At 35.8% G+C, this 17167-nt stretch overlaps 1 protein-coding gene across 1 annotated transcript in view; it reads left to right on the plus strand.

Moving 5' to 3' along the window:
• Positions 1-17167, plus strand: part of WDR44 (WD repeat domain 44) — a 96433-nt gene that overhangs the window by 41092 nt on the left and 38174 nt on the right. The window contains exons 3-11 of the mRNA XM_064278707.1: positions 1941-2015; positions 5816-6452; positions 6930-7060; positions 8134-8229; positions 9511-9647; positions 10795-10878; positions 14121-14227; positions 14993-15144; positions 16746-16884. Of these exons, the coding sequence (XP_064134777.1) occupies positions 1941-2015; positions 5816-6452; positions 6930-7060; positions 8134-8229; positions 9511-9647; positions 10795-10878; positions 14121-14227; positions 14993-15144; positions 16746-16884 (1558 nt within the window). The remainder of the gene's footprint in view (positions 1-1940; positions 2016-5815; positions 6453-6929; positions 7061-8133; positions 8230-9510; positions 9648-10794; positions 10879-14120; positions 14228-14992; positions 15145-16745; positions 16885-17167) is intronic.

A 17167-nucleotide genomic window follows, 5' to 3' on the forward strand; every position in this document is an offset into this window, starting at 1 on the left:
ATAAAAATGCTTAATTGGTAGGACAGCTTAAGATGTTTTTCTAATACGAATTCATTGTTCTTAATGACCATGAGCTTTTAAGTATTCTCTCTTGCTCCTTCAACTTCTCAAGGCTGTTTTACTAATTGGTTTTGATTAGATTTGTTTTAGTTTAAAACCGAGATTCCATTAAAGGATATATAAACTTAAGATATGTGTATGAACTGAAGAAAAACCAGAACGTGCATTTTTCAGCATTCATTCAGCAAATGATTGCCTAGTGCCACAGTCTTTTAAGTACTGGGTAAATAGTGGTGGGCAGAACAAACAAGGTCTCTGTTCCCATGGCGCTGACATTCTAGTTGGGAAGGGAAGAAACAAAAAAAAAATAAGCAAGTGCACAAGGTCATTTCAGATGGTGATAAGTGCAGTGAAGGAAAAGATAGGATACTGTGATAGAAAGGTAAGACCCAAAATAACCTGTTGCCATCGAGTTGATTCCGACTCATAGTGACCCTATAGGACAGAGTAGAACTGCCCCATAGGGCTTCTAAGGAACACCTGGTGGATTTGAACTGCCGACCTTTTGGTTAGCAGCCATAGCATTTAACCACTATGCCACCAGGGTTTCCAGAAAGGTAAGGGAGGGAGGCTGTTTTAAGATGGTTGGAGAAGGCTTTTCTGAAGCAATAACATTTGAGCTACAATCCTAATGGTAAGGAACCATCCAGTCAACCAGAGGATAGCTGTGAGGGAGTAGTGTGAGAAGGGGATGAGAAATGTAGAAGATGTCAGCAGTGCTGGCAAGAACCATATCATATTAGATTTTTCATGGGCTGTGGTAAAGAGTTTGAATTACCTAACATTTAAAATTCCTGAAACAACTTTTCTTTGGAAGAGTCTATGTAAAATTGGTATTGTTTACCCAGTGCTGGGAAGAATTCAATGAAACAACTTTTCAGATTGATGATATTGGAAGTCTTAAAGAAATTTCCCTAGTACATTAGTTAAAAAAAAAAAAAAAAAAACTAGTTAGCATTATAATAATCTCTGGAATAATTTTATCATGGTTGTATCCTGATGCTTATGTAAGTGCTACCTTGATACTTACCATCTTTGTGTCCCTTAGGTCAGTGATCTGTCAAAAATGATTAGTGACCTTATTCTTACAAGCTCTGTGATGTGCACCAGTAGTAGCATTCAGATTGCTGTACTACTATAAATATATAGACGTTCAAATTGCTCTACATTATAAATATAAGACAACTTTAGAAAAGAATACTGTATTAAGATTTGTGAATATACAATTGTCTTATTTTACCCTAATTTTTTTTACAGCAGAAATGCAGTATCCATTTATAACCTTCCAAATATATATATATATGTACGTATGTGTATATGAATGTATACGTAGATATATATGTATTTTTGGTGGGTTTAATTTTTTTCACCTACGGACTTAAGGTGCTTTGTTTAACTTTTGGTTACACTTTGATTCCTTTTAACTAAAGCCTGTAGAATTTTAAGAAAACTATTCTGTATGTGGCTTTCTGTGTTATTTGCTTTTGTATTGTGTGTATTTATGAACAGTACTTTGGGGAAAATAACAATTCCGATTCAACCCTTTGCTTACATCTTTAATCCTTATGTTTACAAAGGTACTTAGTAGGTTTTATCTTCTTGTGCAGTTTTTTTTACTGTTAAAAATTGGGAAAACTTTCACATTTAAAGGAAAATAACTTATTACAATAGGAAAACAGAAAATTGCTGATTGGTGACCTTCTGCAAATCAAATTATCCCCGTTGGCATATAATCTCTAGGCACTTGTCAGTATACAAATATCTAAGCCCTTTTTGGGCCTTTGATTTATTAATACTATATTTTCTGATTTATACCAATTTTAAGTAGAGTTTTTCAGAAAGGTTGCCATCATTTGGTTTATTTTTTCCTTATTAAACAGGAAACAGAGACCACTGCATACAAAGTTGGAAATGAGTCCCCTGTACAAGAATCAAAACAAGATGTGTCTAAAAAGGTTGGTAAGATATAATGTAATATTAGGTCTACATCACACATCACGTTTAGTGGTATATTTAACGTGGAAAATTTGTACATCATTCTTTCACTATAGTGCTCTATATACATAGATACTCAGTAAATGTTCCTTGAATCTGTTAAATTTGTGATTGAAGACCCATCAGGCTTTTCGAAGTCATTTTCATATTCTAAGCAATTCCTAATTTATCTTTGAAACAGCATTTTCAAAAATGTTTTGTATTGTGTTTTTAAGCTTGTATTTTTATTAGAATAAGCTATAGCTGCTTTTGAGGCGGTTAATACTAGGAGTTAGTTAAGGGTTTTGAAAAGCTCAGTGCAGTACATTGTGGTGTCTTTACAAGTCATTACTCTGATAATACCTTTGATACCATTTAAAGAATCAGTGCTATGAAGCTTCAGAAATTGGTTTACTAGAAAACTGAGTAAAAAAAAAAACAAAACTGAGTACAAGATAGAAATTTTGAATATAGATAGTTCACAATATCAAGGTAAACACAAGGAGAAAGGCAGGATGGTGTGTGTTCATTTATACACTTCTTGAGTGCTGTGTCCCATGCGCTGTCCTAGACAGTAGGTTTCTGGAGACCAACCAGATGGTACATCCTCTACCCAGAGTTTCTCAACAGTGGCACAATTGACATTGTGGGCTGGATAATTCTTGGTTGTGGGGAGAGGGTGCTGTGCATTGTAGGATGTTTAGCAGCATCCTTGGCTTCTACCCAACTAGATGTCAGTAGCTTTCCATCTTCCCACCACAGTTGTGACAACCCAAAATGTCTCTAGACATTTGTGGGTTAAGGGGGCAAAATTGCTCCAGTTGAGAGCCCTTATGAAGTTTAGAAATGTAATGGACTGTATATTTTGATGTTGGTCACTTTTTGCTTTAAAATGAACAGTTACCCCCTTTGGGAAAAGTGCTGGTATTGTGTGTCAGCATAAATAACAAATATGGAACCTTTTTTTAAAATAAGAAATTTTGTCCACAATTCTACACTGCGACAAACAGCTGTGTTGATTTTTCCCTCCTGGTCCTTTTCCATTTATTTGCTTAATTGTAGTGTAGATAGAATTTTATATTCTACCTTTTTCTCTTACATTTTTGGATTTTCCTCATATTTCTATATGATTTCAATAATCAGTTTTCATTTCATGCATCAATTTCCGTTAAGTGAATATATTACAGTATATCTACCCTTTCTTGTTGGACTCTTGGAATGTTCCCATTTTTCCACTATAGCTTTTCTTCCCCTTTGTAAGAATTATTTTTTAGGGATAAATTACCAATGGATAACTTTCTGTAGTTGGTAGCAAAAAAAAAAAAAAAGATTTTTAAGGAAATTTTAGAAGCTGAAAAATAGTAAGAAAACACTACGAGTCAGTAGACTGAGGCTTAAGAGTCTGGGTATCACTTTTTAAGTCCAAGCCTTCTCAATTCAATTAAGTATCAAGCATTAATGATAAAATCTGTGAGGATATATTCCGGAACAAAACATTATCCCTGCTCTAAAGTAGCTTACATTTTAGTAGAGGAAATCAAATAAACACAAAACTAAATGCAATGAGTGTTCAAACTGAATAAGAACACTGGGGGACATTTTACTTCCTGCTTAGGAGTTGGAATGGGGAAGACTTGATGGAAGGAAGTAGCATCTGAACTGATTCTTGGTGGATGAATAGGATTTAGACAGACAGAAATGAAGGAGCAAAGGCATGGAGATGGGCAATGTGCAGACTGTTTAAGGATGAGACTAGAGACCAAAGTTAGGGCCAGATTATGGAAATGCCATATGTCGTATGAAACATTTGGGGTTTATTTGATATGCCTTGGACACGTGGCAACCTTTTGTGTATCAAACAGTGCTTTGGCATGATTACCTCTGTACTGGTCTTGATTCTCATTGTTCTCTTGGTCTTTCTATTTAAGTGGCCTCTTAACACCCTGAGAAAATTGACAGGGCCAGGCACCATAAACAGGTGCTGTGGGGGGCATATCAGGAGGTAGAAAATAGGGCCTTGCCCTCCAGGAACTAATTACCTGGTTGTGGAGAAAATATACTTGCGGAGGTAGCCCATATACTTCCTTTTATTTATATTCTGGTTTTTACCATACAAACTAGTAAGAATGATAGGAGTTCAGAGGAGGGAGAGATTGCTCTTAGGGGATTAGAGAAGGCCTTAGGATTCCCAACTTTATTTTCACCCTTAGAGCGTGGGCCTTTCCATTATGTATAGTGGCTATTTCAAACCTTTACACTCAGTTCATGCTTCCTACTGCACGGAGACATTAGAGGCTAAGAAACCTGAATTGACTCCACTTTCTAACATCTCTCACTTCCTTTACGTGCAATTTTGTTTTCATCATGGTATAATACTAAGAATACTTGAGTTTTTGAGAAAGACCTGGATTTCAATTTTGGCTTTGTCTCTTACTAGCTGTGGGACCTTGGACAGAATTCCTAATCTTTTACCTCAAGCGTCTGCTTTTATGGAAGAGAGATAATCCAGCTACTTTATAAGGCCTTTATGATGACTAAATGAGAATGTGCATATTGTGTCTAACCCACAGTAGGCCCTCTTTCCTTTCTTTACCAGAACTTTGCTCTAATATCTTCCTATCCATTGGCTCCTCTCCTCAGCTTATAAAAATGCCAGCAGCCTCTTCCCTTAATAGCCAAGGTTCTTGAAAAAGTAAACTATATTGACTGTCTCTGTTTTTTCACCTTATTCATTCTTTAGCCCTCTGTAATCCAGCCTCTGTTTTCACTAAGGTCTTTGGTGCTCAGTGACCACCTAATTGACAAATTAACTGGACTCTATTTAATATTTCTCTGGTAAAAGCTCGAGGATTAAAAATTTGAAAATTGAAATAAATTATTATACAGAAATGTCAGAAATCAGGGATGGATACTACTGAGCGGCAGCAATACCCAGTTCAGGTTAGCATGAATTTGTGGTAAGCCGGATCAGGACAGTTCTGAGACAGTCTTCTTTCAGAAGCCAAGGAACAGAGAAAGCAGAAGTCATCGTGGTTGGGCATGGTAGAAAGAGAGGTGGGCTGTGAAATTTAAAATGTTAATACTGACAGGACTCGGTAAAGATACATTTTTTCTAAATGTTTTTAGACGACACATTTCAGCTACAGATGAGAAATAAAATGGAAAAAAGGGCAAGATGGGACTGGGTGTTCGAAATATTTATTGGCCCTGCCATCGGTCTGAACAGTGAGGTGTTGGGTGTAGTCTGTTTAAGAATGTTAATCTGCTGGCTTTTTTGTGAGGCTTGAGTACAGAACTAAACAAGTTGAATTTTTATACTGGGAGGGGTTTGAGTCTCATGATTTTGTTAACAAGGCTCAAACCATCAGACTGTTATTACCATGAATTTTGCATAAATAAGTAAATGAACTACAATATTAAGAGTCTTACTGTAATTTTAGGCTTGAACTTTATTTTACAGGATTGCTGGTACTTCTGTGACAATATGTACTAACATGATTTCCTACTATAATCATTAAAGGTGCAGATTCTGAAGCCAAACTCCCCGGATTGATATGCTAGCTTTACCACTTACTAGCTTTGTGACCTTGGACAAATCACTTGATCTCTCTGTATCCTAATTCCCTCATTTGTAAAATGAAGATAGTAAGAATGCTATCTCATAAAGATTAAAATATGTAAAGTGTTAAGAATGTTGCCTGACACATGGTAAGTACTGTATAAATGAAGCTGTCATGTAAATAGCTTTATTTTAAAAAATGGATTTTTAACTTTTCATCAGATTATTGAAAGTATTATTGAGGAAAGTCAGAAAGTACTACAACTTGAAGATGACTCTTTGGATTCCAAAGGGAAAGGACTTTCTGATCAGGCCACTGCAAGTCCTGTCACAGCTGGAACAGATCTTAGCAATGTACCTGGACCATTAGCCATAGATAAAGTACTACAGGAAGATTCCCAAAAAGCAGAGAGTCAGAATGTATTTGAAGAAACTGAATTAGAATCTAAAAAATGTTTTCCTTCTGATGACGCCTTTGAGAAGCCAGCAGATGAAACCACGAAGTCAACTGAAATAAGTTCAACTGAGGAGCTTGATGTGCCCGAAACTGAAGGAGAAGTATTGAACAAGGAAGCCATGGAAGTCAAACAAAGTGAGGTTCTAGAATCTGCATCCTCAAGGTCCGTATCTACTAAAGATTTTACTGCAGTGGAAGAAGCAGCTCCTGCCAAACCTCCAAGACAACTTACTCCAGAACCTGATATAGTGGCTAGTACAAAGAAGCCTGTTCCAGCACGCCCACCCCCTCCAACTAACATCCCACCTCCTAGACCCCCACCCCCATCTCGACCTGCTCCACCACCAAGAAAAAAGAAAAGCGAATCAGAGTTTGAGGCTCTTAAAACTCCTGATCTAGAAGGCAAGTAGCAATTGAGAAATAACTATTTTTGTGGAAAAAATTTTAAAGTTGAAACTAAGCTTTCTGATATTTATTTCAGTTTATGCTGCATAAAGCCACATTGACAGCCATGTTAGAAAATTTTTTTCTTTGGTAATAGACAAAAGAATGAAAATGTTTACATTGGTGATAAGTTATATTACTATCACTGAACATTTCAGCAGACTTCAAACCTCCAAATCTGTTACTGTTTGAGTGGCATGGTGACAAGAATGTGAGATTTGGAAACTTAAGCTCTGAATTCAAATCCTGGTTATGTTAAGGAAGTTAACTTGTTTGAACCCTGGTTTCCCGATATGTAAAGGAAGAGTAATAAAACCATTTAACCCGCAGGGTTGTTATAAGAATCAAACAAATAAAAGTTAAAGTACTTTATAAGCTATATATAAGGTCCTATATAAATGTTAGTTATTGCTATTATTATTGTTGTCATTACAGTTGCCAAAGAGAGTGTTGTGTCCGATACTCTCCTAACTACAAACATAGTTTCAGAGAGCACAGCCAAGGATTCTCAGCCTTCCCTTGATTTGGCAAGTGCTACCAGTGGCGATAAAGTAGTTACTGCTCAGGTTGGTGAACTGGTGTTATACTTGATACAGGCTTTTACCGCTTTCTGCAGTGAACTGGTTTGTTGATTGTTGAACCTTCTTTCTTCTCCAGGCCAAATATTTCCTTGTCCCCAAAACCTGGCCCCCTTCCTTCTCCTGTCTAGCTCTGGTAATAACAAGCTGAGTGACCCTACCAGGCTATTTACCCTAAGTCTCAGGTGCCCCGTTTATAAAATGGGAAAAAGCCTTTCTTGAAGATTTATTGCAAAGATGAGATGAGCTGAATTATGACAAGTACCTGGCATGTAGTAGACATTGAAAAAATGGCAGATGCTGCAGTTTGTAATATCATTGATATTAGTAAATTCCAGCTGTCATCTTCATGTACCTGACCTATATTGGTCAAAATTGGGAAGTTTTAAAAAATAATTTCCTTTTTCCTAATCGTGAAAAGTGTCATCATACCAGGCAGTGGGCATGATAACATGAATCTTACCATAATCAAATTCTGGAACTCAAGGGTTGCTTAAGCAGTAGCTGTTGTGGGATGAGCTAGTAGACTGGAGATAGAAGATTATTGTCCTGTCATAGCCTTAGAACAGGGGTCAGCAGCAGCCTGTTTTTGTAGGGTCCCTGGGCTAGGAATGGTCTTTACATTTTAAAGGATTGTTTTTAAAAAAATGAAGAACGTGCGTATGTGACACAAAAAGTCTAAACTGCCACCTGGCTCTTCACAGAAAAAGTTTGCTAACCCCTACCTTTGAGTTAGCCTACAGCCCTGATTAATAGCAATTTTAGTGCTGTCATTATTCTACTAGTAGAGAACTGCTTTTTGACTAGGGCCAAATAGAGCATTAATTTGTTTTCAAGACTACTAAAACAGAATATTTCAGGGGTAGCAGTAGTTTTGGTACCTAGCTTTTTTCAGCATGCTGGGAATAATAAAGGACTGAAACTGAGTGTTCCGTTTAAATGTTCAGTACGCTCCATTATCTAAATTATGGAATTCTTTAGAACTGTGTGTGGTAATGAATAATTGAAGATTTGTAGAAATTGCCTCAGTCTGCTTTGTGTTTATAAAATTATCATTTCAGGAAAATGGAAAAGCACCTGATGGGCAGACAGTAGCAGGTGAAGTGATGGGCCCTCAGAGACCTAGATCCAACTCTGGGAGAGAGCTTACTGATGAGGTATAGTTAGATTTTTTGCTTTTGGTTCTTAAAAACATGAAATATAAAAATCATAATGTTGTAAGAGACAAATGAAAATTGAAGATTGTCTAGGTTTTTCTTTCTTTTTAATATGCTGGATCTTGCAACTATGCCTTAAACTTACCCTTTCATACAATTATATGATGGAATAATGTATTAAAACAAGGACTGTATTTTATAGAAAGTACACTTATAAAGAACTTGATGTTATAGATACAACCTGTTTTTATACATATTAGATAATGTACACTATATAGAGACTCAATGCTTCTTACCATTAAAATTGTTTAGTATACATCTGTTGGTCAATTAATTTATAATGAAGTTTTGAGGCAAAATTTTTTTTGAACTTTATTTTTTTTTATTGTACTTTAGATGAAGGTTTACAGAACAAACTAGTTTCTCATCAGTTAGTACACACATTGTTCAATGTCATTGATTAACAACCCCATGACATGTCAGCACTCTCCCTTCTCACTCTCCCTTCTAATGGGTTCCCTATTACCAGCTATTTTTTGTTTCTTTTAAACAGTACATTTTTAAAAAATATTTTACTTCTTGGAAAACAGTTTGATGGTTTCTCAAAATATTAAACATAGAGTTACTATAAAAAAAATGACCCAGCAATTCCACTCTTAGGTGTACCCAAGAAAAATGAAAGCATTGTCCACATAAAACATTATATATGAATGTTCATAGCAGCATTTTTCATAATAGCCAAAAGGTGTAAACAACCAAAATGTCCATCAGCTGTTGAATGGATATATAAAATGTAGTGTATCCATACAGTGGAGTAAGTTTCAACAATAAAAAGGAGTGAAGTAAATGATATAGCATGAATGAATCTTGAAAACATCATGCTAGGTGAAAGAAGCCAGTTACAAAAGACCATGTATTATATGATTTCGTTTATATTAAATGTCTAGAATAAGCAAATCTCTTGCCAGGGGCTGGGGAGAGGGAAATGGGGAGTGACTGCTAGTCAATATGGGGTTTCTTTTAAGGATGATGAAAATGTTCTAAACTTAGAGAGGTGTAGTGGTTGTACAACTCTGTGAATATGCAAAAATCATTTAATTGTGCTCTTTAAATGGATATATTTTATGGTATATGAATTATATCTCAATAAGATGTTAAAAAATTATTGTGAAAAAATATTGAATGTGTCTAGAAAATCCTCTGCTTACATCTTTGAGAATTTTCTGGACTAAAAAAAAATAATTACATTATAGATCATCTCATTGTTATTTTTTATCTCAGGAAATTTTAGCCAGTGTAATGATTAAGAATCTGGATACTGGAGAAGAAATACCTTTGAGTCTTGCCGAAGAGAAACTGCCAACAGGGATTAATCCTCTCACTCTACACATCATGAGGAGGACTAAGGAATATGTAAGGTATGGCCTAACATTATTTGTCATTTGTTGGCAGTTCAAATCCACCAGGTGCTCCTTGGAAACTCTATGGGGCAGTTCTACTCTGCCTGTAGGGTCGCTATGAGTCGGAATTGACTCGACGGCATTGGGTTGGGTAGTCCAAATGGTGATTTCTCTGTTTATGTACTGTGACATTCTCTAATTTGATTTCATTTAATCTGTTTTTTTAGTCTGGAATTTATGTATCGTTAAACTTTGTTCTCTCATGATTGCACAATTACTTGAGAAAAACCACATAAATCTTATTTAAAATTTCCTAGTATTTAGTTTTTCTTTTTTAAAAATGATTTGTATTATGGTAGAGACAGTGTAAGGGGCACTGGTGGTGCAATAATCACTCAACTGCTAAACGAAAGGTTGACAGTTCTAACCCACCCAGCAGGTCCGGGGGAGAAAGACCTGGCGATCTGCTCCTATAAAGATTACAACCAAGAGGTCCCCGTGGGGCAGTTCTGCTCTGTCACACTGGGTCACTATCAGTCAGATCAACTCGACAGCACCCAGCAATAACAACAAACCAAACCCATTGCCATCGAGTCAACAAGAGGCAGTATAAAAATATATTGATGCCAAAAAGCCATGTGGAATGAACACCTCACTTTCTGGAATCTTGCTTGAAGAATCATAAATTTTATAACTATTTTTACTGTCTTTGGAGGGTTAGAAAATGGCTTAGAGCGAATTGGTTGACTTTATTGTGAGATGTGTATGGATCTAAGGTATAATTTTTTGTAAAAGCAAAAGCTTTTTTATTAAATATAATTCATGACATATCTGATGAGTGGGGTAAGAAGATATCTGGAAGTTAACGTCTGTGCAGCACATTTTGCCCAGCAAAAAGCCTTGTTTGTAGTAGGATTTCATAAATTCCTAAATTACATTCACTTAGATTTTGTACATTGTAACTTGTTTAAAGATTCTATTCTTCAATCTCTGCAGTCCTTAAATTCTCAGGGTCATATTTTAAAGTAAAATCATATAAAGCCTGTTAACAAAGGTTTTTTTTCTTATTCTGGTAAAGATTTGCTAATTATATAGTAAGTATAAATAAAGATTTCCAGATGCACAGGAGAGTTTCTTTTGACATGGCTTCTTTGCCTCCTAACAGTAATGATGCGGCACAGTCAGATGATGAAGAGAAATTGCAGTCTCAGTCAACAGATACTGATGGTGGAAGGTTAAAACAGAAAACGTGAGTTTATAGTACATCCTTTTTCTTCATTTCAAGCTTTTATATAAAATAGGAGAGTCACCATACTGTGTTAAATCTATGCTCTGTCCAGCTCATACGGCTTCCCACCACCACTCTCCCTGTCCCCAGCCAATGAGTTATGAGTTCCTTGAGGCTGTGTTGGTCATTTTTATAGCATCTGACAATAAAGTAAATGATCACTAAGTTTTGAATCATCCCTGTAGGCATGGTAGGCATCACAAGTGTTACTAGAATGATAATGATTGCCCTCCTTAAAGTTGTCTGTTCCTTTTTCTTCATCTCTGCAGACCCTGTTTGTCCTTCTTAACCCAGCTCTATGAAATTCTTCCTGGCTAACCCAGCTCATAGTTAATGTCTTCTTTTTCCAACTTCAGTGATACCTCTAGCCTATTAACTCACTTTTGCCCTGTATCATATATTAAAGTGTTTTTGACTTAGCAAGCAAGATGTTACACAATTAAGCGTATGCTGTGAAAGGATCGTGATCGTTCTTCTGTGTCATCCTTTCGTTTCACCAACTGACTTCTAGCACAGTGGTGGGCATACTGATTTTGCTGGACTATACACAAGTTGGCAGTCCCTGGGTAGCACAAACCATTAAGCACTCAACTATTAGCCAAAAGGTTGGAGGGTCAAACCCACCCAAAGTGCTTCAGAAGAAAAACCTGGCAATCTGCTTCCAAAAGGCCACAACTCTGAAAACCCTATGGAGTGCAGTTCTACTCTGCACACGTGGGGCCACCAGGAGTAGGAGCCAACTCGACGGCAGTTAACAACAACAACATACACAAGTCACTTAAATGAAAATAATTCATTCTGAGGTCCAAAGCACATTGTCCATTTGAGTGTTCCTTTCCAAGAGTAGGTGTATGAGAGAAAGCAATAAGAATTTTTAGAAAAGATGTGCTCAAATTGAAGTATGTAATAATACCTCAGATATCTAGAACTTTTCAGGAACCTGAGAAATTGGGAATTACGCAGGAGAGATAACACATAGTTCATGCACTAAAGCTTTTGCATCTTTCTAAGGGAAATGCTCCTCAGGTTTATTCAAAGCCATTGTTCTTACTTTCTGCCTAATTTCTTAAACATTCTGGTCATCTGTTTTCTGAACTCATAGAAAAATAGAAGCAGTAAATTGTGACCATGTGTAAGTGGACATGTAAGACACGTCAGGTACAATTCTGACTGAGAGAAGAATCAGAAAAATGATAAAAGAAGTCATGCGTAGAACAACTATTCTGTACAGCAGTGCTTTCCAATCTTTTCTCATGTCATGACACACAGGAAATGATGACATTTAAACTGAATGCTGAATGGTCAGAAGAGACTTGCTCAGGGTTCTGCTTCCCTGGGCCCTGTCCAGCTACTTTGAAGGCTGGGGGTGGGAAGAGAACCAACATTAAGGTACACCTGTAATCCATTTGAATGGCCCTGGATATATTGAAGAACAGTAAAGATGGTAACAATGACCCTGTTTTCAAGGAAGGAGACTTACTGAACATTGAATTCATTTAGAAAGCATGGAAGTATATATTTTAGAAATATTCTCTTCCAAAATGATTAGAATGTCAGTTTTCTTGCTTATAAGGTAGTAGTGAATCTGTAGTTATCCAGAAATGTAGCTTCAGAGTTACAGGTATCAGAGACCTTATAGTGTTGCTAAAAATGGTTTATCATCTTTTGCTCTCTGATTTCCAAAAGTAATAAAGAAATGTGTAAAACAGAAAATGAACAGACGTCTGTCTTAATCTCACCTCTAGAAATAATCAGTGTCCATGGTTTGGTCCATTTTCCATAGAAGTTTTTTTTTTTCTCACAGAAATGGGATTAAACTATACCTGTAGTTTGTCCACTTGCTTTTTTCAAATCTAATACGTTGTCAACATCTTTTCATATCAGTACCAATAGTTCATAAATATATTGCAGTCTTTCTATGAGCCAGGTGTGGGTGTTTAGGTGCTGGAAAATAGTTAGCAAGACAATCATAAATCATAGTCTCTGTCCTCATAGAACTTATGGTTAAATGAGACAGATACTAAACCTGTAATTACACAGATAAATCTAATTACATTTGTAGTAATTCCTGTAGAAGAAAAGTGTGGTGTGCGGTGAGACTATGTAACAGGGAAACCTAGTCTGAAGAGCCAAGGAAGGCTCTTTGTTCAGGGCTGTTTGATCTGAGACCTAAAAGATGAATTTCAATTAGCCAGGGGAGGAGTGTTCCAGGCATAAATAACCATATGTGCAAAGGCCCCAAGGTGAAAAAAGAGCTAGGTATATTTAAAGAACTGAGGTTTGCCTCATTAGTCTTAATCATTTTAAGTTGTATAGATATACCATTATTTATTTATTCATTCTCTGTGGATAAAAATTTCACTTATTTCTGCTTTTTATCTATTCTAGATAGTGCTGCAACAAACATCTTTGTGTATATAGCTTAGCAGTCTTTTCAAATACTATCCTTAATATCATAAGCTCCGATGAATTGGTAAAAACTTTCCCCTGATTTGTCATTCTTTTGTTTTAAACATCACATACTGTGGTTTGTTTTCATTATCTTAATATGTGAAATTTGGGAGTTAGATAATTGAAAAAGAATAAATAAGTTCCATTTATAGAAGGTTGAGGTGCATACTTGGGTTACATTGTGTTTAGGCATACCTACTGGGAAAGTGCAGCCAAGTTTTATTACATCTAAACATCCAACCTGAAAAAGACGGGACAACAGAGTATCTTGGGCTACCAAAGCATTCTGTTTTTTAAGTAAATACCTCTTTACATTTTATTTTAATTGGTGAAATGTACTTTTAAGAACAACTCCCTGAAGCAGTTTTCATTTCAGGTTCATCTCCCCCCAGGCCCTCTAAGTCAGATTATCTGCGGGTGGGGCCCAGGTATATGTACTTTAACCAATCCCTCCCAGCCACTCTCCTCCCATAGTTGAAAATTATTATTCACAGTTGAAAATTGATACCCTAGAGTATATGATATATAAATTGAGGGGAAGCACCTGTATTTTCTTTGTAACCATATTGACTTGAATATATTTATTCCATAGCATAAGGGATTTGGAAACTCAAGCACCTACTGTATATGTAAAGAAATAGGTTATTTCAAAATAATATACTTTACCATTTACAGCTGATGAGTTATATGCATGAATTGTTGAGTTAATAAGACATGTTTCTGGAGATTCTTTCTGTTTTTGTTTTGGTTAGGACTCAGCTGAAGAAGTTCCTAGGAAAATCAGTAAAGAGAGCAAAGCACCTTGCTGAAGAATATGGTGAACGTGCTGTAAATAAAGTTAAAAGTGTTAGAGATGAAGGTAAATGAAATAGAACATCTTTACTGAATATTCAATGAATTTGTAATCACTTAAATTTAACCTAGAGTTTATAAGAAGCATTCTATTTAATCTATTTAATCGAAAAGAATGAAGTCTTTATAGCTAATATCTTAATATTTAAATAGATCATAAATTATTTCTTCTGTCACTACATTTTATGAGTTTGAGGAAAAGTGAATTTGTACATCTTAAACATGAATTTGTACCTTCTTTGTGAATGTGACCACCTGGAAGAGCGTTTAGTAATCAGTTATAAATTAGTTTTGTACGGCTATTTATTTTTTATAAATATTTTCAAAATTAGGTAAAATTTCTAAATTTGCATAGATCTTAACTTCATATGCCGTTATTATTCTTACACTCATTTCTTTGATTTAATAAACACATAGTACTTATTCTGTACAGGCACTGTTCTCAACACTTTCACCTATATTCATTTAATCCTCAAAAAAAACCTGTGAGGTAAATCCCATTATTATCTCCATTTTATAGATGAGAAAACTGAGGCATAGGAAGGTTGAGTAATTTGCCTGTGGTCACATAGCTAATGAATGACAGAGCTGGATTTGAACCCAGGCAATCTGACACCAGACTCCGTGCTCTTCACCAGCATGCAATTTAGTAACATACAAATTTTGCTTTTCCGTGTAATAAATTTTGTTAGTGAGTAGTGAGTATAAAGATATGATAGTTGCTATATCCATATTAGCTGGTATTGATTTCTATTAATGCTTTTCTGTTAAGTGTTTCATACTGATCAAGATGACCCTTCATCAAGTGATGACGAAGGAATGCCGTATACACGACCAGTTAAATTCAAAGCAGCACATGGTTTTAAAGGACCTTACGATTTTGATCAGATCAAAGTGGTGCAAGACCTTAGTGGAGAACATATGGTAAGCTGCCTTTTTACACTTCAGAATTGATACTGTTTCTTTTGGGAGAAATACTTTCACTTATATAGGGCTGATCTCTCCGTAATGTGTGTGATTTTGTTAGCATGACTCAAGAAGAGCAAATGTATATTAATAAGATTTAATGAATAGATAATGCAGACGTCTGTCTTTTAAACATTGTTCAAGAAGTTAAGTTACTGAATAAAACTCTAGCCCTGTGTCATTAAGAAATATAAAGCTACAAATCTTTAAAGCAGCTGAATTAGGGGTTGGTGTGTCACTTTGAAAAATGTTTAAAATGTTCCCCAGTGTATTTGAAATACTTTACATAAGTGTTTCAGAAGCTCAGTGTGTTTTCTAAAGTCAGGTACTTGGTGTAAACAAGGAGTGGGAGGTACAAGTTCTTTATCAGAGTTAAAAGGTACCAGAGTAGATGAAAGTGCACAGATTGTATTGCAGTTGCCTCTGAAAATGTTTGGAACACAGGGAAGGCAGCAATAAGACCCAGAAGTAGAAAAATGATGCTGTGTGTCCTTGATCTGGGAATCTAAAACCCTGTCATCTCTCAGCATCTTACAGTTCCTAAGTGGACTTTTATCTGTCTTTCTCCCCTTGCTAAGAAAAGAAACTGATGTCCTTGAATTTTCCTCAGTTCATCTACATTTGTGTTATTATATTTAGAATCAGCTCTAGATTATATGGGGATAAAAGAAAATGTGTGTGATACAAAGGATATAAGAATTTTAAAAAGTGATTTTTAAAAGCTACCTTCCAAATACATTTGTTTTATTATATAGCCTTTAAAAGTTGTCATAAGTGGATGGCAGCCAGATTACAATTTAAATTTTGGTGCTTATAAGCTACACATAAAATGTTTGAGTTCATTATAGTACTAAAGAATCTGATAAATTTCCTTGTACTGTATTGACTCCTTATTTCCTGTTTTAAGTGAAATCCCATTGTAGTGGGCTCCAAATGACAAATTCCTTAATCTACTTGAGTTTTGTGGAAATGAATACTATTCCAGTAAATGAGCTCTTTTGCCTCTAGCTTGGATAATCTTTTTTTTATGCATAGATGTGTGTTAGAACAGTATTTGTTGTAGTAGGACTTGGCCTTTCCAACTTAGGGTTTGCGTTCTTTTACACTCCTACACACACACACACACACACTCCCCACTGTTTTCAGTATCTCAGGATTCTTCCAAGGATCCTGTGGGTGGGTTAAAACTTCCAACCTTTCAGTCAGTGGAGCACATTAACCTAATGGCTGCTAACTGGAAGGTTAGAGGTTTGAGTCCACCCACAGGTGCCTTGGAATAAAAGCCTGGTGATGTACTTCTAAAAAAATCATCCACTGAAAACCCTATGAAGCTCTTTAGAACTCTCATTTCCATTAATATGAGGACAGGACTTATGATCTTGAAGTTGTTAGTTTAGATTATGGCAAACTGCTACTACCTCATCTGGGCTTTCAGCATCAAGTGGTGTTAATAATGTCAGCAATATCTTCTTATGTCTCATTTGGCATGATTTTTAACTTTGGCTTAAAATTAATGTTTCAACTTTTAAAGAAATAAATTTGAAACTTTGTTTTCATAGGGAGCTGTTTGGACCATGAAATTTTCTCACTGTGGCCGATTACTTGCCTCAGCTGGACAAGACAATGTAGTGAGAATATGGGCTTTAAAAAATGCTTTTGACTACTTCAACAATATGCGAATGAAATACAATACCGAAGGTATTCACTAATTGATGGGCTTTTAAAATCCATAGAAATCTAGAAGTTTTACATTGTAGGTATAATAATGCCCTTCTTATCTGAGAATCATTTGCAGCAACCACTACTTTCCATTAACAGCCACAAACCTAAAATTAAGACAGACGTCAAGAGCGAAAAAAACCTTTAAACCCAATGAAAACAACTACCACAAAAGCTTTCGGCTTTGGCTCTTCTCAAGCATAGTGCATCCTTATATTCATCAACTATTATTATCTGGTTTTCCCTGGCAACCTTCAGTTCT

Source organism: Loxodonta africana, chromosome X, assembly GCF_030014295.1.
Source record: "Loxodonta africana isolate mLoxAfr1 chromosome X, mLoxAfr1.hap2, whole genome shotgun sequence".
In the NCBI taxonomy this organism is placed as follows: domain Eukaryota; kingdom Metazoa; phylum Chordata; class Mammalia; order Proboscidea; family Elephantidae; genus Loxodonta; species Loxodonta africana.